At 57.3% G+C, this 22,023-nt stretch overlaps 1 protein-coding gene across 1 annotated transcript in view; it reads left to right on the forward strand.

Annotated features, from left to right (window-relative positions):
- The first annotated feature begins 523 nt into the window (after positions 1-523).
- The window catches only part of CNTN2 (contactin 2), a 45,658-nt gene continuing 24,158 nt past the window's right edge, over positions 524-22,023 (forward strand). Inside the window, exons 1-2 of the mRNA XM_032467009.1 lie at positions 524-821; positions 9,704-9,814. Coding sequence (XP_032322900.1) covers positions 9,795-9,814 — 20 coding nt within the window. The 5' untranslated portion in view covers positions 524-821; positions 9,704-9,794. The remainder of the gene's footprint in view (positions 822-9,703; positions 9,815-22,023) is intronic.

Below are 22,023 nucleotides of genomic sequence, written 5' to 3' on the forward strand. Positions count from 1 at the left end.
TTCACTATTGATTTTTTAAATTTCCTCTAATATTTGGGTGTTTCGACCAAGAGCCATGTCACTTTCATAAGCAAGGGAAATAACATAGATGAGCGTGCAGGGTGGGCACCGGAGGCAGCCTCCCCCCACCCCCCCACCCCCGCCGCCCCGCACGTGGAGCGGGCGATTTCTGATTCGCAGCCCTTCCTCTAATAGGGAATTTCTGGGGGAAACGAAGAGTTTGCCTCCATGGCTCTCCAGGGCTCCCGGAGCGAGGGTCACTTTCCTTCCCCTCTTCACCGCACCCCTCTCTAGCCCCTTCAGCTCTGGGCTGGGCAGGGGAGGTGGGCGCCGGCAGGCCATACAGCCCGGGGAGCGGGGCAGAGCTGCCCATGCATTATGGAAGACGCGGGCGCCCTGGCTCGCTCCCCGGGGCCTTAAATGACAGCAAATGAGGTAAAGCCGGGAGGGTGGGGACAGGAAAGGGGTGGGGGGGGGGGGGGCAGAAGGAAGCCGTCTCCAGGGCCCTCGAGCGTTGGCTGAGGACCGGAGCCAGCCAGTGAGCGGAGCCTGGGAGAGGGAGGAGCACATCTTGATGCAGAGATGCTGCAGTGGCTCCCGCGCGCACACACACACGCGCACACACACACATACGCGCGCCCTCACCCGCCACCGCCACCGCCACCGCCACCACCGCGGCGGCCGCACCAGGACAGCAGCGAGCGGCTGAGGCGAGCAGGGAGGAGAGGAGGACAGCGCAGGGGCTGGCGGCCGGGCTGGGTCCCCGTCCCCGCCTGGAGCAGCGTTCCCCTGCCCCGGCCAACACCCTTCCTCCACCCCAGGTAGGTGCCAATGGCTTTTGTCTTCTCTGGCTGGGGGGCTTCCCAGGGCGCTGCTGTGGGCAGGGGCTCCGCGCTCAGTTCCCTTGCAAGTTGGGAGGGGCAGGGCAGGGGCAGGGCTAGAACCCAGCTGGCTGGCAGGGCCAGTCTGACTTCTCACCCCAGCCTCACGGGGCTGCCAGTGCCAGAGAGCCCCTCCGCCCTGTCACCCTGTCTACGTGGGTGGCATCTTGCAGGGCCCTGGCAGGCCGAGGCTGGCCGGGAAGCTAGACCCCAGCGGTGTGTCCAAGAATTCCAGCCAGCCACAGGCTGGTAGCAACAACTGTCAGAGAGGGCAGCAGCTAGAGGGCCTGCCCTGTGACCCCTCCACCCACCTGCCCGTCCCAGGGCCTGACAGTCCATAAGGCCAGGCCCCAGACCTTGACCTACCCCTAGAAGTCCCTGGATGGAACTGAGCCTGACTGCCCAGACTGGAGGTTGCCCTGCGTCCGCTTCTGCAGGGTGACCTCTTTGCAAAGTCTTGCTTCTGTTCGACAGAGGGGGAGACTGTGAGAGAGAGGGGAGAAACTGGAGCACAAGTTTGGGCAAAGGCCTGTCCAGGAGCGGGGACTTAGGGAGAAGAAACTGAGGCAAGGCACATCCCTTCTGCCCTCCCCAATCTAATCTTCTCCTCATATCCCTCCCCCTCATCCTCACTGGTGGGAGAGAAGGATTTGCAGAAGTTTGGCTTTCCAGGGAGGAAATGGGCTGGGCTGGGGGTGGGGAGGGGCACCATTTAGGGTCTAGAAAGAGAGGGCATCCTTCTGTTCATCACCTTGGCTTACATAATAGCCAGAGGTGGGGAGAGCAGCCCAGCCAGCATCAGAGCTGAATTCCCATCATCTTCTCCAGGAGGGGTTCCCAGGTCTGGGAAGCAAGGAAGTGGTTAGATGAGAAAGGAGAGTGGTTAGATGCCTGTGGAAGGAGAGTCCCGGCCTTACACGGGAACAAAGCCAGGGACCCCTCATCCGCAGACCACTGGGGGCTGAGCCTGCGTCCCAGAAGGAAAAGCTGTCAGTCCAGGTTGTTTGGAGGTTTGGGAATCTAGACAGACCAGGATAGGGTGGGCTGTGCATGTCCAGGACCCCTGCCTGGAGAAGGATGGATTTTCCAGCCCCCAAGACACCTGCCCTTAACTCTCCCCTGCCCCACGCCCAGCCTGGAATTGGTCAGACTTTTACCACCCTTTCCTTTCAGCCTGGCTCCCCAGGCCCCCAAACTCTCTTCGCAGACCAGCTAGCATTCTTTTTCTTCTGCTCAAAGGGAAGCAGGAAGAGGAAGAGCCCAAATAACCCAGGAGATTTGGTGATCTGATCTCATTCTGGGCAGCAGTCTCAGTCTCTTCCTCCAACCTCCTGGCCAGAGAGCCCGTCAGTCCACTTAGCCTCTGAGTCTCCACCTCCCAGTTGCTCTCAGAGGGACCACACTTGCCCCCCACCAGAGATCAAGGGCAGCAAAGGGTGGGCCACCTGTGGGAGAGGCTGGGGACGGGGCAGGGAGATGGTGCTTCTGGCCTTGGGAGGAGGGAGCTCTGCCCTGAGAGGAGGCAGCATCCAAGCCCTTCCCCAGGGTACCCTCCCAGTTAACCCTTTCTAGCCAGGCTGCAGGACCACTCAAGCAAGTCTTCTGCCCTAACGTCAAAAGTTCTTCCTAATTCCTGGTGGGATCTCTCAGGAGCCCCAGCCAGCAAGAGGGAGACGGGAGGTGAGGGAGATGGTAGGTGAGGCAGACAGGGAAGGGCCCCTGAGCCCATGGCATCAGTCACCCAAGGTCCATCTGTCCTTCCGGGGCTCACCATGAGCAGAGAGGGGAGCAGAGGACATGCCCTAGGGGAGGAGTCTCCTGCTGGCTCTTATTTCCCGCCCACTTTCTACTCCCCACCCGGCCAGGTTCTCCCCTCGCCCTCCCTTCCTGGTTGAATGCACCCCTCCGCCTACCCCACACCGTTCCCCCTGCTAGATTTCACTCTTTGTGCAATTCCATTCCAGCATCTTCTCTGCCAGCAGTTGTTCAAACAGAGACACACAGAGACAGGGCCTCTGAGGAAGTGTGCTCACGGGATGCTTGTGCACACATGGTCTCTGACTGACTGACCAGACTTACCCCTCAGGAGCGAGTACACAGAAGGGGGTGCCTCACAGGTGTCCCCTCTGCCTCTAAGGCTGTCAGGGAAGAAATACATTTGGGATGGTTTGGAGAATGCATTGTGCTCTACGTCCACCACCCCAACTTTTCCTCAGGACAAATGTTTGCAAGAAAGCTTACCACAAAGACACCTTTAAGCCTAACCACGGGGTTGAGGGTTGAGCAAGAGATGGTTGATACACAGAGAAGGAAGAACCAGAGCAAAGGATATGCCAGTGAAGCAGGTGGGATTGAAGTTAGACTGCAGGAGACACTTCCTCACCAGGAAGATGAACCATGAGGAGGTGAGGCAACCTTCTTTCCAATGACTCTTTGAGAGGGTGGAGAACTGGAGTCTGGTCCGAGCTCAGAGACTGACCTGCCTGGAGGCAGAGGTTGGGCTGGATCACCCTGTCAATTTCTTCCAGCCTCAGATTACCCTCTTACAAACGGTACAGGTGGAGGCAGGTCCGTCTTCTTTGCATGTTGGTCACCTCTCACCGTTCTGGACCATCCTAATCTAGACGAACCCCCACCCACCACCAGGGCTTTGGTAACTTGGAACATTCATGGGAGTTTCCATGGGTTCTATGCCCTGATGGTAACCATCCTAGAGTAAAGAAATCCTTCCATGGGTTTAATGACTTCTCTTGCTACAAAATGAGCCCGTGTTTCCTTGTTTACCCAAAGAGGATGCAAACAAAAGCAAAGGTGTGTGATGTTCTCACCCCGAACTGAACACACTCTACCCCAGGACACACGCAGATCCAACCGCACCTCAGCATCTGTCTGATCCGCCCCACCCCACACTCAGGGCACCCATCCAGAAGAAACCTGCTGGTCTCTCCAGCCCCAGCCCGCATCCTCTCAATGTCTGCCGACCTCACAGACCAAAACGCTCCCCCACCCTGGCTCTGGCTGAAGGGTGGCCCTCCTGCAGCGCAGCCCAAGAGGTGCAGTTAATTAGCCCCAGAACATACACTAGCCTGAGGAAAGGAGTAGGTTCAAACCCACCTCGACCAGGCTTGGCTCTGAACCAGCTTATGCAGGAATTGGGGGAATCACCTCTCAGCAGAGATGGGGGGACATGCAAAATTATTCCACTAATTTCTCCCTGATGTGGTTCTTCCAAACCAAGTTGAAACAGTTGCTCCTACTCCTGATGTCTGAAACAGAGCCCTCCTCTCAAAGCCCTCGCTCGTTCTGCCCCCCCCCCAACACCCTACAGGCAGGCAAGTAGGGAAACTGAGTCTGGGTGCTACTTGCCCCAACCCCTGGGTCTTCCCAGGAGAATGCAAGGCTTTCCTCTTCTGTCTGCTCCCCACTTTGAGGGGTCTCTACAGTGGGGAGGGTGGGGACAGGAGGGCCAGAGACTCCAGACCACAGATCAAGGGCCAGACTCCCCCAAGTCCAGCGCTGAGAGCGCAGGCAAATCCACCAGCCTGGGGGACACAGCTTTCCCCAGGGGGCACAGCAGGGGCAGGGCTAGGGCCTCAGGGAGCCAGCTGCAAATACAAAGAGCTTGCAGAGAAAACCAAGGGGTGGGAAGGGAGGGAGAAAACAGAGGTGGCTGGGGAGAGACCCAGCTGCAACGTTGCCCTGTCACCATCCAGTCCCTGCCCCCCCCCGAGGACTGAGAAGGTCCCAATTCCACCCAAATATGCCTAAAGGACCTCCTCCAACTCAGGGCACCAGCCTCCCGCACTGAGGCTTCCCAACTACAGTCTGTTCCTGCCAGCTCCGTCCCCCACCCCCAGCACATGGCCCCACCAGGCCACTGCAGACCCCTGTCCTCCCAGGGTGGCACTGGGATGGTTCAGACCTTCCTGGAAGACAGTGTAGGTGACAGTGCCTTTGGTAAGCAGCGTCCCCCTCCCATCTCAGACCCCATGGGCAGCTGGTCGGGGTGATTGAGGAGGACTACCTGCTTGGGAGAGCCCACGTGTGTGTCTGGGCCAGGTGCTCTCCTGAACACACCGTATCTGGGTGTGACTCTGTGTGTCCTTGTGCCCTCGCCTAGAACGGTACGCCTGCTGGCACTTACTCAGGCGCACCAGACCTGTGGGGGCTAAGAGACAGAGGCACCTGCTCAGGGAGACCCTCAGCGTCCTAGACACCCGTGAGTGCAGCCCAAATGTGACCATGCCAGACACAGTGTCTGGGACACACGTATGTGTCCCTGTGTGCCGGGCCCATGCCCGAGGGCCGAGAGGACTCTCAGCCATAAGGTCTCATCTTTCCCAAGCACTTACTTTACTGTGGGCGAGGAATAGGGTTGACCTCACACGAGTCCCAGGAGGTGGGTACTACCCTTATCATCCCCATTTTGCAGATGGGAGACTGAGGCTCAGAGAGGTTAAGTAATGAACATAATAACTGGGGTTACTCTACAAGTAAGTCCCGGGCCTGTCAGCAGGAGAGGCCACCCCGTCCAGCGTGTGCTGTGCTGCAGGGGGGTGGGGGCGGTGCTGAGGGGCTCCTGTCAGCTTATAATAAGTCATTTAGTCTCTGCCCTCAACTGGGATCCAAACTCCTTTTCTCATCACCACCCATCTGAAAGCTGCCAAATCCTTCAATGCTCAAACCTCCATCGTCCAGGGAGAAGGAGAGGCAGGTTCAGGCCAGGAGCTGGGTATCCCAAGTGGAAGCACTTGGGTGGAACGTGTCTTTCATTTTCTGGCTGGCTCCGTGCCGGGGTCCTCAGCCCAGCAAACCCCACTGTGTGCTGGAGTTCAGCTCACAGCCTTCCAACCCCCAGCTGTCCCCCAGCCCCCTTGTCTCCTGGGCTCAGCAGTTCAGCCAGCTCCTTCTGGTGCCCCTGAACCCCAACCAGCCTACGAACCCCCATGTTCTCCCAGGACCAGCCCCAAGTGGTGACAGCCTGTGCCCGCCCGTGCCAGCCAGTGCCTGCAGCCCTGCACCGGGGCAGCTGGCCGGGGCCAGGCTCGGCTGGCTCAGGGTTCACGGGGCCAGCTCTGGGCCTGGCATAGCTCCACTCCAGCCTTGCTCCTGACAAAAGGGCCTCCTCCATCCTGGGCATTCTAGAATGTGTCACTGGACAGATGGTATGGGGAGACGACTGGCCCATGCGGCTTGTGAGCACAGCCTCTGGCTGCACTCAGCTGGGAGTTAATGCCCTCTCCCCAGTGCTCAGCACAAGGCTTGGCACTTGGTGATAAGTAGTGCAAAGGAAGTAGATCCAAGGCAAGCTTGGGTGTCTTCAGGGAGACAGTAAGCTCCAACCTTCAACCCATGTGCTGTGTGTGTGTGTGTGTGTTGGGGGGGAGGATGTTCACACACAAGGCCTTGGCACACAGTGGGACTCAGTGCACATCTGATTGGGCTGATCAGTCTCTACTGCCCCCCGAGGACAACACCCAGTGCTTCTGGACCCCAGCCCCTTCCCCACCATGTCTCCTCTGAGGCTGCTGGTCTCAGTCCTGGGTGGGTGGGCCCAGGGCCTTTGAGTCCAGAGGTGACTGATAAAATTCTGGATTAAACTGAAGTTAGGATGAGCAGTGGGATTACATTCTCCACGATGTATGCTAATCACCTATGGTAAAAGAGACAACGGATAATTCTGACCGCTGTGGGGTGGAGGTAAATGGCCCCAGGTGCAGGGCTCCTGGTGGATCCTGGAGAAACAAGGCAAGGCTGGGCCCTCACACCCTGTGCTGGGCAGGGGCACAGACACACACACACACCAGATACACCCATATGCAGACATGTGCACATACACAGAGACACACAGACAGGATACACACAAACATCACATACACGCGTACACACGTACACGCGCACACCCACCCCACTCTCTCCAGCACTGCTGGTGGGCGGCCCCAGACTCCTGTCCCCGAGTCTTCTGCCCCGGCCACAGGTCCCCTCGCCTCTGTCTCTGCTTTGCCCACTCCCTTCCCCCATCGCTGAGCTCCCAGGACTGGCAGGCAGACAAAAGTCAGGAAGCAAATGATGACTGAGTGCCGTCTCTGTGCCAGACTCTGCGAGGAGTCACCCCTGCACCAAGGGGACATTTTCAAACTGTTCAGAGCTGTGGAAACTTGGAGGGAAGTCCAGCAGATAAAGCAAGTGGAGCTCCGGTTGAAGTAGGGAAGGAGTCCGGGGCCCCACCCTTTTTCCACGCCCCCATCTCCACCACTACCCTAAGGCAAGTCCAAATAGCCCCAAGACTTACACTGCAGGGCACTCCATACCTCGTCGAACACTTAGAACAGCTCTGTAAAGAAAGTGTTATGATCCCCACTTTACAGATGAGAAAACTGAGGTTCCGTCAGGGGAGATAACTTGTCCAAGTTCCCAGTGTTGTTAGGAGATGAAACTAACGTCACCAACTCCTGTCCATCCATTCCAAAGCCTGTGGTTGTTCCCAGTACCCCTGGGTCTCCCTGTGCTAAGAACAGCTCCCTGCACTTGTGCACCATTCGGGGCCCTGCTTCTAGACTGTCCCACGACTAAGCACTCTGCCAACCCTAGCGAGAGGGAATGAGTGAAGGTGTGTGTAGGAGAGAAGGAGTGTGTGATTGAGAGAGGATGTGCGTGCGGGTGTGTGTAAAAGTGTATGAGAAGATGTGAGAGTAAGACACAGAGTGTGTGTGTGTGTGTGTGTGCACGCGCATGCATGCACGCCCTGGGGTTGCCCTTGGGGAGCACTGAAGACTGAGTATGTGAGAGTGTGACATGGAGACATATGATCATAGCTGTTCTCAAGCAGTTAAATGCGATACACAAGTGACACCCGTTCTATGCCAGGCACTTTGCTACACAAGGTGATACCAGGATGAAAGAGACAGTCTCCCCCTTGGGGGGCTCACAACCTTCTGATGGATGCGCCTGTGCTGGCAGGGCACCAGGGCGCCATCAAGAACAGAGCTGAATTCTCTGTGTGTGGGGGTGCATCTTAGGGCTTCCTGGTTGGGGCGAGATGTGAAGGGGACCTTGAGGGTGCAAGTGCCTGTCCCAGGAAGGGCACTACCTGGGAATGGAGTCGTGTGAGCCAAGGTCCTGAGACGGGGTGCTGGGGGAGCGTCAGAAGAGCTGGAAGTGCTGAATTTCTGGGTCTAAGTCTGGAACTGAAAGTGGCAAGGATAGGGAGGGGCAGGTGGCGGTGCAGAGGACACAGGGAGGCATGAGGCTGAAGGTGGGGCTGGAGAGGGACTGCCATCTGTTTAAACATCGCTCCCCTGACTCCCACTGGAACACCCAGCTTCTCAGCCTACATCCTCCCTGACAGGCCCTGGGCCACTGCTCCCCCTACCCTTTCCCCCACCAGCTCCTTGAGATGCCAGCTGTGGTGACAATCAGTGTTGAGGTTCAAAAGGACTTGGAAGCCCTTTCTTTCCCAGGGAATAGGACCCACAGTGAGACAGAGAGATCCTGAGCTTGCACTGGTCTTCAGACCCTGCACTGGCCCCAGTGGCAGACTCTTAAGTCCTCTGCAGCCTTAAGTCCCCTGCTGTCCCCACCTCTCCACTCCCATCCGGGGGACAGCATTCTCGGGCCCTCGGCCATCCTGCACTCTCTGGGAGCGTCACAGTCTCAAAAGAAATCTTAGCACCCATTTTACAGATGGGGATGCAGAGACACGAAGATGGAATGGGTCTTGGAGCCGGTTAGTGGAGGTGCCCCCAGCCAGGCTCTCTCTTTCATCCTTAGTCTCCCTCCTTCTGCTCTTAGGATTCTGCAAAGCAGGTAGCCAGACAGAGAAGCAGAATCTGCAGCAGGGTTATCTGGCTCCCTGTGGCCACTCCAACAGGATCCCATAGGAGTCCAGTGACCCACACTCACCCTGATAACCAAAAAGCAGGCCCTGAGATTCCACACTCCCCTCGCCCCAAACTGGGTATGTCTTCCCGGAGATGAGGAGTAGGTGGAAGGCTGGCCCTCCCCTCTCCTCACCCAGGAAGAAGCCCCAGTCTCTCAAGCTGATGGAGGGGGGCTCTGACTTGCTCTTGGTGCCCCCCCCCAGGGAGCAGATTCTCCAGAGCTCCAAGATTTAACCAAGTCTCTGCTCATCTCAGCAAGAGGGAGGATCCTTTGGGAACTGGGTTAACTTTTTCAGCCCAGAAAGCCATCTGGACCCATTAGGCCATCTGGTTGGGGAGCCTTGCTAAGTGGGCCAAGGTTATGGGTCCATCACGCCCAGTACGTAAGTGCCTTACCTGGTGTCCTGGTGAAAGGGTGTGGTGACTCAGTGAAACTCGCCTTCACTGCTAAAAAAAACAAGGCTGGTCCCCAGAGACTTGACGCAGCTTCCAGAGGGGCTTATGACCCCCCTACCCAGGCAGCCGTCGGGGAGAGTGGGCCCCAATTGCTAGGAGATGTTACTAGTTCCCCAGATCCAGGCAGAGGACCTGCCCTCTTCTGGCCCTATGCTGAGAGCTGTTACCGGGTGAGCAGGCCGCGGCTTCTTGCCTCCCAATTAGTCACTGCTTCTATTTCCTGAGCAACACCCTGCTGGCTGCAGGGGAGGTGGGGTGGGGGTGCCAGGCAGAGCCAGACTCCCAGGGGGCCAGCAGGAGGCACTCAGCCCTGGAAAGAGCTCCTCGGTAATAGCCAAGCCCCTTCCCCTGGGGTCCTGGGGAGGGTGAGGGCGATTCCGGCCTCTCCCTGGGCTGAGGTAAAAGCATCGCCTGCCTAGATGTGCCTGGAGCTGGGAGGGGCGCTCCTCAGCTCAGAGACATGCCCCTGTCTTTCTGCCTCTCTAGGTCCTTCTCAGCCTCCAGCCAGACTCTCCCTGTGCTAGGCTGAGGCTCCTCTCCGCCCCTCTGCTCCCCACCTCGGCCTGGAACGCCCACCATGGGGACACCCGCCCGGAGGCAGTCACACTTGCTAATGCTGGTCGTTGTGGCCCTTGTCTCCACTCCAGGTAAGAAGGTTTGTCTGGGCTCTAAAGCCTCACAGGGCTGACTACGGCATTCTGTCATTGCTGTTATGTTATTGAGGGCTATGGAAACAATTGACTCTGCATTGGTCTAGCATTTCACTTTGAAGCCATTTCCTTGTAAAATTTTCCTGTTTGTGGATCTTACTTTCCCTTTGAGGTTAGGAGGAGAGGAAATGGGTCTTTGCCATAGTGTAGATTTTTTTCAAATAAAAAGCATGATCCAGAGAAGGTGAGTGGCTTGCTCTGGGTCACACAGCAAGACTGTGGCACAACCAGATCTCCACGCTATCAGCCCGGATTTGCAGACTCCTAAAGCCGCAAGATTAAATTTAAATTTATTGGGAGTGGGTATAGTTCAATGGTTGAATGTGTGCTTAGCATGCACAAGGTCCTGGGTTTAATCCCTAGTACCTCTAGTTCAGAAAAAGAAGAGGAAAAAAATTAAAGTGATATTAATACTTATTAGGGGGCAGGGGGTAATAGCTCAGTGGTGGAGCACGTTTAGCATGCACAAGGTCCTAGATTCAATCTCCAGTACCTCCATTAAAAAATGAATAAATAAAATGGATTATTTGGGGCTTAAAAAATAACATAAAATTAGTTTCTTAGTTGCACTGGCCTCATTTCAAGGGCTCATAGCACAGATTATAAAGTATTTCCATCATCACAGAAACTTCTGTTGGACAGCATGGCTGTGGAGTTCCCTGACCACACAACTCTGGGAGGGTTCCTCAGGGCAGCGCTGAGGCCTTGGCAGATGGACCAGGTGTGGAACAGGATGTGGGAAGGGATGAGGCAGAGCAGGGGGTGGCCCAGGAAAAAGGCAAGAGGGACTCAAAGGTTCTCCTGCTAAGGGTGCTGCGAGGTGGGAGGAGGGAGGAGGAGGGCTGGCAGAAGGAAAAGGAGGACACGGAAAAGGGAGCAGTGCAGGCGGAGAGGCCCGGGCTGGCTGGGCTCTGGGAGAGCACTGGGGAGGAGGTGCCGGAGTCCCAGCCTGTCCCAGGGCTGGGGGGGCGTCCCTCGGAGGGGCCTGCTGGGACGACTGCTTGGCCTCTCGGCCCTGACCTCCAGCCCAGATCCATAGACTTTTCTTTTCTCCACGAGAGAAAGAATCCCCATGCTCCGCTGTCCTGGAGTCCTGGCCACCCCACTCCCCACCCCCCGCCAGGCTGCAACCAGCAGATTTTCAACTCTGTCTCACCAGGGAAGGACTCACTGGCACACTTTCAGTTATTCTCAGTAAGCCTTAACTGCCTCCCAGTCCTGCACCCAAATCAGTGAGGCTGCTGGGAAACAGGGCTGCCCCAGAGAGTGGGGAGACTCTCCCAGCACCCCCAGCCCCAGACCACACTCCCTATGCCAGGGCCCCCCAGGCCCAGATGAGCTGTGGGATGGGGAGCCCAGACTGCATGGGACTGCATGGGACTGCATGGGACTGCATGGAACAGAAGACACCCGCCCCAGAGAGAGCGGAGGAGAGGCGCGTGGGTTCCTCTCCCCTCCCCACCCTCAGGGACAACAGTGCTGGGACCCCACCATCTGAGGCAAGCAGTACAGGCAGCCTCCAGGGTCCTTAGACCCAGAGAGGCAGGAAGGCCGAGAGAGACGAGACCTGGTCTGCCACCTCCAAGAGCTGCAGAGACAGGAGTGGAACATCTCATCACTGTTCCCACCCCCTAGGAAGGGGCCTCAGTTCTTGGCTGTCTTTGCTCACCCACCCAGGGATGCGGCTTTGGACTCCTGCACCCCAGTGCAAGGAAAGGCAGCATGGATTCCCCTCCACGCTCTCATGTCCCCAGTCCCCTTCCTCTGTAAGGTCCTGATGCCTGTGTTTGGGGCCGCAGAGTTGCCAGGACAGGGTATCAGGAGAGAATCAGAGAGGATGTCAGACAAGGTCAGCACACAGTGGGCGGCTTTGCCTGGGAGTGGGTGTGTCTGTGTGTGTGTGTGTGTGTGTGTGTGTGTGTGTGTGTGTGTGTGTGTGTGAGTGCATGTGTAGGTGGATGTGTGTGTAGCCTCAGAGGGAGCTGTGGGGTGAGGGTGTGTCTGTGGATGTTTGAGAGGGTGGAGATATGAGTGAGTTACTGCATGGGGGGTGTGCTACGTTTGTGGGGGATGAAGAGTGTGGACAGAAGGCCTTACAGCGCAGTGCCATGGCTCTCCACCCCAGCTGCCCTTCAGAACGCCCACGAGGCCCTTTCAAAGTCTAGATTCCTGGGTCTCACTCCTAGAGATTCTGATTCAGTACCTCTGGGACGGAACAGTATCTCTGATGGTTCCGATGGGAAACGGAGGTCAAGAAACCCGAGCACCGTGGTTCAGGACCCCGGCTATGGGGGCGAGGCTGGCCAGAGTCCGGATGCCTACATCTGCTCCTTCTTGCTGAGTGATTTGGGGCAAGTTATTTCTAAGTGTCCGTTTTCACATTAGCCAAATGAGTAAACGGCAGTACCTGTCTTCTCCAGAGGTTATGAGGAGGAAATACGGAGTGTGGTGTCTGATAAAGAGGAAGCACTTAATAAACAGCACCTATGTTAACTAGTATGCATGCAGGGGCATGTATAAATAAAGTGCACAGGGGCACCTGTAGCCGCATGTGCTCGGGAGTGGAGTGCGTCTATAAATGTGCGTATCTGGCTGCTGGAGTAGCTTAAAGCAGTATGCGTGATCTATGCGTGTGTGAATGCGTGTGTGTACAGGGAGGTGTGGAAAGTGTGCATATGTGGATATTGGGGTGAGGGTGTGTGTATGGCTGAGTGCAAGGGAGAAAGCTTTTTCAAGAAGAAAGCCTATCGTAAAGCATCACTCTGCCCCGGGCCCACTCAGCCACCCCCACCCCCACCCCCACCTCACCACCGTCCAGACAGAGTTACTGGAAGCTGCTATTATGCGAGGTTGTTCCCAGCAGCCTGGCTGCCTCCGCTACCCCTCCTTCCCCTCCCCTCCCAGCAGTCCCAGCTGGGGCAGGGTCCCTACCCTCCACCACCATCATTAACTTGGGATTAAGCTGGGCTCTCCAGCCGAGATGATGCTGCCCGCCGCCATCTCCGAGGCCTGGGGCGGCAGTGAGGGCGAGTGATGGGTGGTGGGGAGGGGCGTGGGGGATGCCATTTCAGGGAGTCCTGCCTCCTTCCTCATTCTGAGAGCTGCTTAACAGCTGCCCTCACTCCCAGGGGTCCAGGGCTGGGCCTCAGCTGTGGCATGGGGCCCATCCCTGCCCCTGGGAGAGGGCTGACAGCTGGATGCCCTGGGAGAGGAGGCACTAATTGGTTAATGGGGACCCCACCCCCCAACCCACCAAGGAGCGCCTGAAATCAGCTGCACTGAGGGGTAGGAGTCAATTAGGGGTGGCCGGGCTCCTGCCTGACACCACAAAGGCTGAGTATGCCCAGCCCCACCAGTCAGCAGACAGAGCCAGCTCTCCACCCCTGTGGACAGGCAGGTGCGAAGCACTGCCCTCTGGGCCTCAGGGCCCCCCGCCCCAGTGAGGCCGGACAGCGGTGCATGAGGAGCAAGGCCTCGGGAAGGAGCTAGGCATGAGAACTCCAACGGCACATGGGATCTCCATTCACTCAGCAAATTCAGGAGCCCAAGGTCTAGACCTGTGTGCACCACAGACCTGCCCTGTGGCTGTGGGCAAGCCGTTCTCTTTTCTGCGCCTCTCTGGAATTGTCACACTGGAATTTTATAAGAATGCCCCCAAAGCCACTTGCAGGCCGCCCACCCACCACTGAGCCTGCCTTCTTCCCCTGACCCTCAGCCCACCCCTCACTTGGGGCCAGCAGACAGTGGCTGAGCACACACATTATGCCAGGCTGAACCCTCCTACGGACCCTAGGAGGTGAGTTTGTCTTCTTTCCATTTCACAGGTGAAGAGGCTGAGGCTCAGAAGGGTTCTCTGACAGCTAATAAGAGGCCCAGAGCCACAGCATGTTGTCCTGGGACGCACTGCCCAACAGGGGCACTAGGCTTCAGTGCCCCACATCCTCTCCCCCACCTTTCTAGCCGGTGACTTCCATGCACCGCTCAAGTCCCATCTCACACCCTGCCGATCAGCTCCTCTGCGAGGCTTCCTGACTTCCACCCTGAGGGCCTCCTGCACTTGAACTTAAACTATTACGGCTCTCCCCTCCTTCTTTTGTCAGTTTTCTGTCTCCCTCCCTGGACTACAAGTTCCTTGAGGAGGAGAGAGTGTGTCTTACTCATTTTTGCTTTAGCTCAGTGCCAGGTATACAGCAGGTACTGAGCACTTGAGTGTAGGATGGGTGATTGACTGAACTAACTTGACTAGATGGGTTCTGCTCAACCTATTGAAATTCAAATTTTAATTAACTAAAATGAAATAAGGTGAAAAATCTGATTCCTCAGCCGTACTAGCCACATTTTGTGGGCACGATAGCTAGTGTACTGTATTGGACAGTGTGGAAAATGGAACCTTTCCAGCACTGCAGGAAGTTCTATTGGGCAGCACTGCACTGGAGGCCAGGCTCCAGCTGGCCCCTAGGCCCTGAGACCTCTGGGGTGTCCCCCATCTGCAGCTTGGAGCTCAGCCCAGGGATCCCCGGCCACCTTTGGGCCTGTCTTTGAAGACCAGCCCCTCAGCCTGCTATTCCCAGAGGAGTCCACAGAGGAGAAGGTGACACTGGCCTGCCGCGCCCGAGCCAGCCCTCCAGCCACCTATAGGTGAGACCCCTGCAGTGGGTGCTGGGAGGCCCTGGGCCGCCAGGCACTTTTTCCTCACGTCAGCCTCCTCCGCCCTCACTGCAGGTGGAAGATGAATGGCACGGAGATGAAGCTGGAGCCAGGTTCCCGTCACCAGCTGGTCGGGGGCAACCTGGTCATCATGAACCCTACCAAGGCCCAGGATGCTGGCGTCTACCAGTGCCTGGCCTCCAACCCAGTGGGCACCGTTGTCAGCAGGGAGGCTGTCCTCCGCTTCGGCTGTGAGACCCCCCGGGGTGCTGGGACACTTTGAGCGTGGGGAAGAGGGGCTGGAAAAAGTATCCAGAAAGGATGGGTGACAACTTCCCCAAGGGGGCTGAGCTGGGGAGGGGCCCCAGGCTTGGAGCACAGCGCCTGAGGGCCCGGTCTCCACCACCCCCAGTTCTGCAGGAATTCTCCAAGGAGGAGCGAGACCCAGTGAAAACCCACGAAGGTTGGGGGGTGATGCTGCCCTGTAACCCGCCTGCCCACTACCCAGGTGAGTCGGCCCCTAGGCCACAGTGAGACGGAGGGCATGGGAGGGGCTTCCAGCCGCCCAGCAGAAGAGGGATGGAATAAGGTGGTGAGTCACCCTGGGAAGCACGGACCCCTGGGGTCCCCCAACTCTAAATGATTCTGTGTTTCCTTTATAGTCTGTCATCCTCTAGCTCCACGCCCTTCCCACCCCTCCCCCCACTCAGACTGGAAGGTCCGGAGGGCAGGGCTGCTTCCCCAGCGGACAGCACTCCCTGACGGCAGGAATCAAGTCTTGTCTCCCCTCTTGGTCTCCCCTCAGCCTCAGTTCAGAGCATGGGGCTCACAGGACAGGGTCTAGGGATTCCCAGCAGCACACTGGGGTCCCTCCCAGAGTTGCTCCATTAGCCCAGCACCCCATTTCCTCAAACTCCCCACCCCAGGCTTGTCCTACCGCTGGCCTCCTCAACGAGTTCCCCAACTTCATCCCGACGGACGGGCGTCACTTCGTGTCCCAGACCACAGGGAACCTGTACATCGCCCGGACCAACGCCTCGGACCTGGGCAACTACTCCTGCCTGGCCACCAGCCACATGGACTTCTCCACCAAGAGCGTCTTCAGCAAGTTTGCCCAGCTCAACCTGGCTGCGGAAGGTCAGGGGAGCGGGGGCGCTGAAGGGGTCTGCGGGCGTTGGGAAAGGGGTTTTTCCCTTGGAAGTTGTGGAGAGCAGCTCACAGGGCACAAGGTCGGGGCCTGGGCCCCCGGGGTCCTCCTGCTGCACGGCCTTGGACCCTTGCCCCAGGCCCCCCAGGGGAAAGGGAGGCAAGAAAGAGTGGGCCCTGAGTTGTGCTGAGACGGTAAGCAGAGGAGCGCTTGGCCTGGGTCATGTGCATCTGACGCAGCAAACTCCCTCTCTCTCCCCAGACACCAGGCTCTTTGCGCCCAGCATCAAGGCCCGGTTCCCGGCAGAGACCTACGCGCTGGTGGGGCAGCAGGTCACCCTAGAATGCTTCGCCTTCGGGAAGTGAGTGGTGGAGGAGGGAGGGGGCAGGCCAGGGCCCAGCCTCTCAGAGCCCCTCAGGGGCCTGGGTGACCTCAAGGGGAGGGCAGGCAGGCCGAGCGCTCAGTCATCCGGGCGCCCTTGCGCCAGAGCACCAGACCCACAGTGGGTAGCGACCACCGCTCACTGGGCAGGGTGGGGACAGAGAGGGCAAGGAGGCTTCAGGGCACAGACCACACACAGCCTTAGCTGCACTATTGTTGCTGGGGAGAGGAGGGAGCAGGGGAGCCCACTTCTTGCCCCTTCCCTGCCTTTGCTCTGAAGCCTGCCTTGGAGAGGCCCCTCCCTGCCTCCTTGCTTCTGTCCCTGTTTCTTCCCAGGCCCTCCTCCCGGTCACCACCTGCCAGCATCTCGGGAAGGCCTGGGTTGGGTGCAAGGAGCTTCAGGTACGGGGAGTCTCCCAAGCTCAGCCCTCCTCCTCTGGCTTTGTGTCCCCGCCAGCACCGTCCCCAGGATCGAGTGGCGCAAAGTGGATGGCTCCCTGTCCCCGCAGTGGGCCACAGCCGAGCCCAACCCTGCAGATCCCCAGCGTGGGCTTCGAGGACGAAGGCACCTACGAGTGTGAGGCGGAGAACTCCAAGGGCCGTGACACGTCCAGGGCCGCATCATCGTGCAGGGTACAGAGCCGGGACTCCCTCGCCCCGCCCTCCCTGGTCCTTGAGAAAGCAGATCCAAAAGTCAGGGAGGAGACTGGGCGGCCCCTTGCTTAAGCCTCCCTGCGCACGGATGGCGCTGGGCATGGGAACAGAAGACGGCAGTGCTGTGGCCAGCTCAGAGCTCAGTAAGGGCTGCAGAAAGCACATGGAAAGCATTAGAAGGACTTAAGTCGCTAAAACAGCTACTGGCACAGCCATAAAGTGCCAGCTTTCTTGAGCCTCTTCGCCCCACACTTCATCCCAGAGTGCTGTTGGCGCCCTCTGATGTCTGGCACAGGAACTGCAGCCCCGCTAGTTCCGACGAGTTAATTAGCTGGAGGCTCCTCCAAGCTCATCTCCAGCCTCTCTCTCTCTTGCTCCCCACAGCTCAGCCTGAGTGGCTCAAGGTGATCTCAGACATGGAGGCTGACATAGGTTCCAACCTGCATTGGGGCTGCGCAGCCGCTGGCAAGCCTCGGCCCACAGTGCGCTGGCTGCGGAACGGGGAGCCTCTGGCCTCCCAGGTAGGAGACCTGGGACTTCCTCCCACACACCCAGCACACCATCCTCTGCTCACCTGCTTCCCTTACCCTCCTAGACCCCCTTCCCCCACCCCCCCACACCACTGGCATATCCTCTGGGCCTATTAGGATGCTATAGGATGGTTCTAGGTGCTTCTCGCCATCCCGGGGTAACATGGCTTCAGGCTGGTCACTGGATAGAGTCCTGACTGAGGATGCAGGGACCTCGGTCCAGGCGCAACTCAGCCACAAAAAACACTATGTGGTCCTGAGTGGATCACTCACCCCTCTGGCTTCAGTGCGCTGATGTGCAGGGAGGCCTGGGGAATCTCCAAGTCCCGGGATTCCAGGCTGCCCTGAGCTAGAACTGGGCACATGAGCCCCATCCTGGAGGGAACAGCAGCCCAGCCTCCACTGCACGCGCCCCGTCAGCCCCCCGCCCTGGTCCTCCTGTGGTCCTGATCCCCCTGCCCCGCCCTGGGTCGGGCTTTTCTGCACAGTCCCGGATAGACGTGCTGGCCGGGGACCTGCGGTTGTCCAAGCTGAGCCTGGAGGACTCGGGCATGTACCAGTGTGTGGCGGAGAACAAGCATGGCACCATCTATGCCAGTGCCGAGCTGGCCGTGCAAGGTAAAGGGCCCAGGGCGGCAGAGGATGGCCCTGGGGACACAAAGGTGATGGCCTTAGGAGTTCTGAGTTGCAGCTTCTCTAAACACACACACTTACCTGCCAGTTTTTCTTAGTCTTCCGACAGCTTCTGAGTAGAACTCAGGGATTTAAGACAGGAGATGAGACACTAGACAGAGAACCCCTAGAGGATGGGGTCTCTGGTTGTCCCGTGTCTGAAATGAATGAAGTGACTGTTTACTATGGCAAAAAAAAAAAAAAAAGGAGGGGGCAAAAGTCACTGGAAGCCAAATCAGTTAGATTTGGGTTTAACGCAGCCCCTTGGCTATGTGACCTTTAGCAGGTTACTACTCTCTTTGTGACTCAGTTTCTTGATTAATAAAATGTGGGCAGTGATCAGCACACAGTTGCAGTGAGGATGAAAGGAGATGGTAGGAACTAAAGCACAGAGGACCTGCCTGTCACGTAACAGGTGCCCAGTAATGTCAGCGGGTGCCAGCATCCGTAGCTGTGTGACTTGCGCTTGTAAAACCTATTTTTCTCATCTGTAAAATGGACACAATGATACCTTCTTCATCAAGCTGTAGTTAGGCTTAACTAAGACTCATTCATTCATTCGTTCAACCAATATTCCTTCAACACCTCTTCAGAAGTGAACATGAAAGATAAGGTCTCTGCCTTCAACTGTCTTACAATCCAGTGGGGAGAAGCAAATAAACACAAAATCAAATAATTAAATAAGATAATGCCACAACAGCCATAAAAATACAGTGTAAAAAAAATCCAGCAGAGCGGTGGGGGTAATGTGGGCCAGTCAGATGGAATGGTCAGGGAAGACCTCTCTGAGGAATTCACGTTTGGGATGTGTGCTGAGTGTTAAGAAGAGGCCGGTCATGTGGAGATCTGGGGGATTTCCAAGTAACATGTACAGTAGGTGCAAAGGTCCTGAGGCAGGAAACAAAACTTGGTATCTTCATAGGATAAAAAAAATGGCCCAAGTAATTGGAGCACAATGAGTGAAAGAGAGTGGAGCAAGATGTGATCAGGGTGGGGATGGGTGGGGGGAGCTCTGCTGTGAGCCCTTGGGAGGTGTTGGACTTCTTTCTGAGTGTCTGATTTGCATTTGTAAAAAGATATTCCTGCCTGCTGCCAGGTGGAGAAGTGACTGTAGAAAGAAAGTGCAAAAACAGGAAGACTAATTAGGGGGATTTTCAACAGTCCAGGAGAGATTCGGTGGCTTGGACCAGCACAGTGGCAGTGAGGATGATGGGAGAGGGCTGGATTCTGTATGTATTTTGGAAGTGGTGCTGCCAGGAGTCACTCATGGATTGGCCATGAGTGCTTAGCATGTAGGCAGGTGACGTCTCAGTCAGGGGCAACAGGTACTGTTTTGATTCCCTGGGTGACTAGGCTGCTCCCCCCTTCCTTCCAGCCCTCGCCCCCGACTTTAGGCTGAATCCTGTAAGGCGTCTGATCCCTGCAGCCCGAGGGGGTGAGATCGCCATCCCCTGTCAGCCCCGGGCAGCGCCCAATGCCATGGTGCTCTGGAGCAAAGGCACCGAGATCTTGGTCAACAGCAGCAGGTACAAGCCCCACCCCACCCAACCCGAGCAATTCCCTGCTCCCCTCCTTCTCCCGGGAGGCAAGTCCCCTTCCCGTGACTACAGTGTGCCCTGCGTTGGCCAGATCTGCTTTGTCTTTGCTGCAGAGTGACTGTAACTCCAGATGGCAACCCTGATCATAAGAAACATCAGTCGGTCAGATGAAGGCAAATACACCTGCTTTGCTGAGAATTTCATGGGCAAAGCCAACAGCACTGGCATCCTGTCTGTGCGAGGTAAGTGCTGTGGTTTGGTTGAGGTTGGTGGCTTAGCCGCGTGGTGCCATTCCTCCTCACCAGCGGGCTCTTGTGTTCCCACGTTCCTCCTAGTTGGTTTGGAGGTGACCCCAGGATTTGGTTTCACTTGGAACCACCCCCTCTCCGCCCCATCCAGAATCTGCTTCTGCCTCCCTCCCACACACTTGTGGGGCTGCTGGCCACCCTGCTTGTTCTCTTTCCTGGGGCTCAAGACAAACCCTCTCACCCTGCCCTGCTGCCCCTGCCTGGGCCTATTTCCTCCCCCTCTACTAAGAGGTCTTGTTTGTCTTGGCAGATGCAACCAAGATCACCCTAGCCCCCTCGAGTGCCGACATTAACTTGGGAGATAACCTGACCCTGCAGTGCCACGCCTCCCACGACCCCACCATGGACCTTACCTTCATCTGGACCCTGGATGGCTTCCCCATCGACTTCGACAAGCCTGGGGGCCACTACCGAAGGGCCAATGTGGTAAGGCCTGAGGCCAGAGAACCCAGGGCTCCTCCCTCCTTCTGGGGACACAGGGGACCCAAGATGTCCTTAACCATCACCACCCCAAAGCCTTTCCCCATTCCCCTAGGAATGCCATGCATGGCAAGCTCCTCCCTGGGTTCATAACCACCCTCCCTTAGACGGGAAGCTCCCTGGATTCCACGTGAACCTATGCATCTAGGGGAGGGTTAGGGACAAACCCGGAATCCCAGGCCCCCAGCAGGACTCTCTCCCTTACTGTTCTTGTTATCCTGCCCCCAGTGCAGAGATTTATCAGCTTGAACCGTTGTTGACTGTCTTGGGTGAAAAACTGTTGTTTAATTCCCAGTGGTACCAAATAGAGAGTAGCTGATTCCTCCCACTGAACAGAGAGGAGCAGCCAGACCCAGAGAGGCCCATGGAGGGACTCTGAGCCCTGCCTCCTGCCTCACCATGCTAGCCAGGGCTGCTGCCCCTGACCTGTCCCCTTTCCTGTCTCCCGTTTGTAGAAGGAGACGGTTGGGGATCTGACCATCCTGAACGCCCAGCTGCGCCACGGCGGGAAGTACACGTGCATGGCCCAGACGGTGGTGGACAGCGCATCCAAGGAGGCCACAGTCCTGGTCCGAGGTGATGGGGTTTCCCAACCCCAGCCACACCCCGACTCCCTCAGGCCAGCTGGGCTATTCTGACCTTCGCTCCCTTACTCCCTCCTCTCCCTGAAAGCTGTCTGCTTTCAGGGCTTCTGACAAGTCTGTTGAGCTGAACTCATCCCATGGTTCTTCCCAGGTCCTAAAGGAATAGAACATTCTTCCTCCAAAGTCAAAATTGTAAAAACCCACTCCTAAATACATCCCAAGACTGGAGAAATTTGCTGAGGCCATAAGTTCTCAAAGCCTCGTGCTGGGAAATCTATGTACTTCTCTGTGTGAGGGGCTCTGTGACCCCTCCAGCCTTGGACACATCCCCCCACCTCACAACCCCCTCCCGCCAATGGGCCCACTCACTTCCAACGTGCCTTGCCCTCCCACCCGGTGTGTGTTTGCCGCGCCCTCTGCTGCTCCCTCTTGGTACTGCACCAGTCCAAGCCATCCTGAAGGAGGTTGGCTCAAATTTGAAGCTGCCCAGTTCTGACCTACTGTGCTCTGTCCTCTTGGTGCAGGTCCGCCAGGTCCCCCAGGAGGCGTGGTGGTGAGAGACATCAGTGACACCACTGTCCAGCTCAGCTGGAGCCGTGGCTTTGACAACCACAGCCCTATCGCCAAGTACACCCTGCAAGCTCGCACGCTACCTGCAGGGAAGTGGAAGCAGGTTCGAACCAGTAAGTGCGAGGCCCCCCTCCCAGTCAGGACTGCTTAGGATTGTGTGTGTGCTGGAGGTGGGGGGTCAGGGGTCGGAGGCCATGGCTGAGCCTGGGGCTTCAAAGAACAAGTGTGGCCTCTGCCTGCAGGGAGCTCCCAGGCCACTGGGGAAGATGGTTGCATGGCCAGCAGGAGAGTGGGGGAGAGTTGGAGGAGGAGACACTCAGTCTGCGCCCTTAAAGCATTGGCAGGACTGTTACTGGGGTGGTGAAAACATTTGTGGGGGTGGGGGGTGCACACAGTATCTTAAAAGGCTCCAAGGCTGGGGAGTGTACCAATTTTCCAATCATTTCTGAAAAAGGTAGTGAACACTTAGTATACAGCAGGCACCACCATGAGGGCTGGGTATAAAAAAATTAATTCAGACCCAGTCCCTGTCCTTTCTATCCAGGCCAATAAATGAATGCCAAACACTGACTCCCTGGTGCCTTA

The sequence above is a fragment of the Camelus ferus genome, chromosome 23 (genome assembly GCF_009834535.1).
Source record: "Camelus ferus isolate YT-003-E chromosome 23, BCGSAC_Cfer_1.0, whole genome shotgun sequence".
Classification (NCBI taxonomy): domain Eukaryota; kingdom Metazoa; phylum Chordata; class Mammalia; order Artiodactyla; family Camelidae; genus Camelus; species Camelus ferus.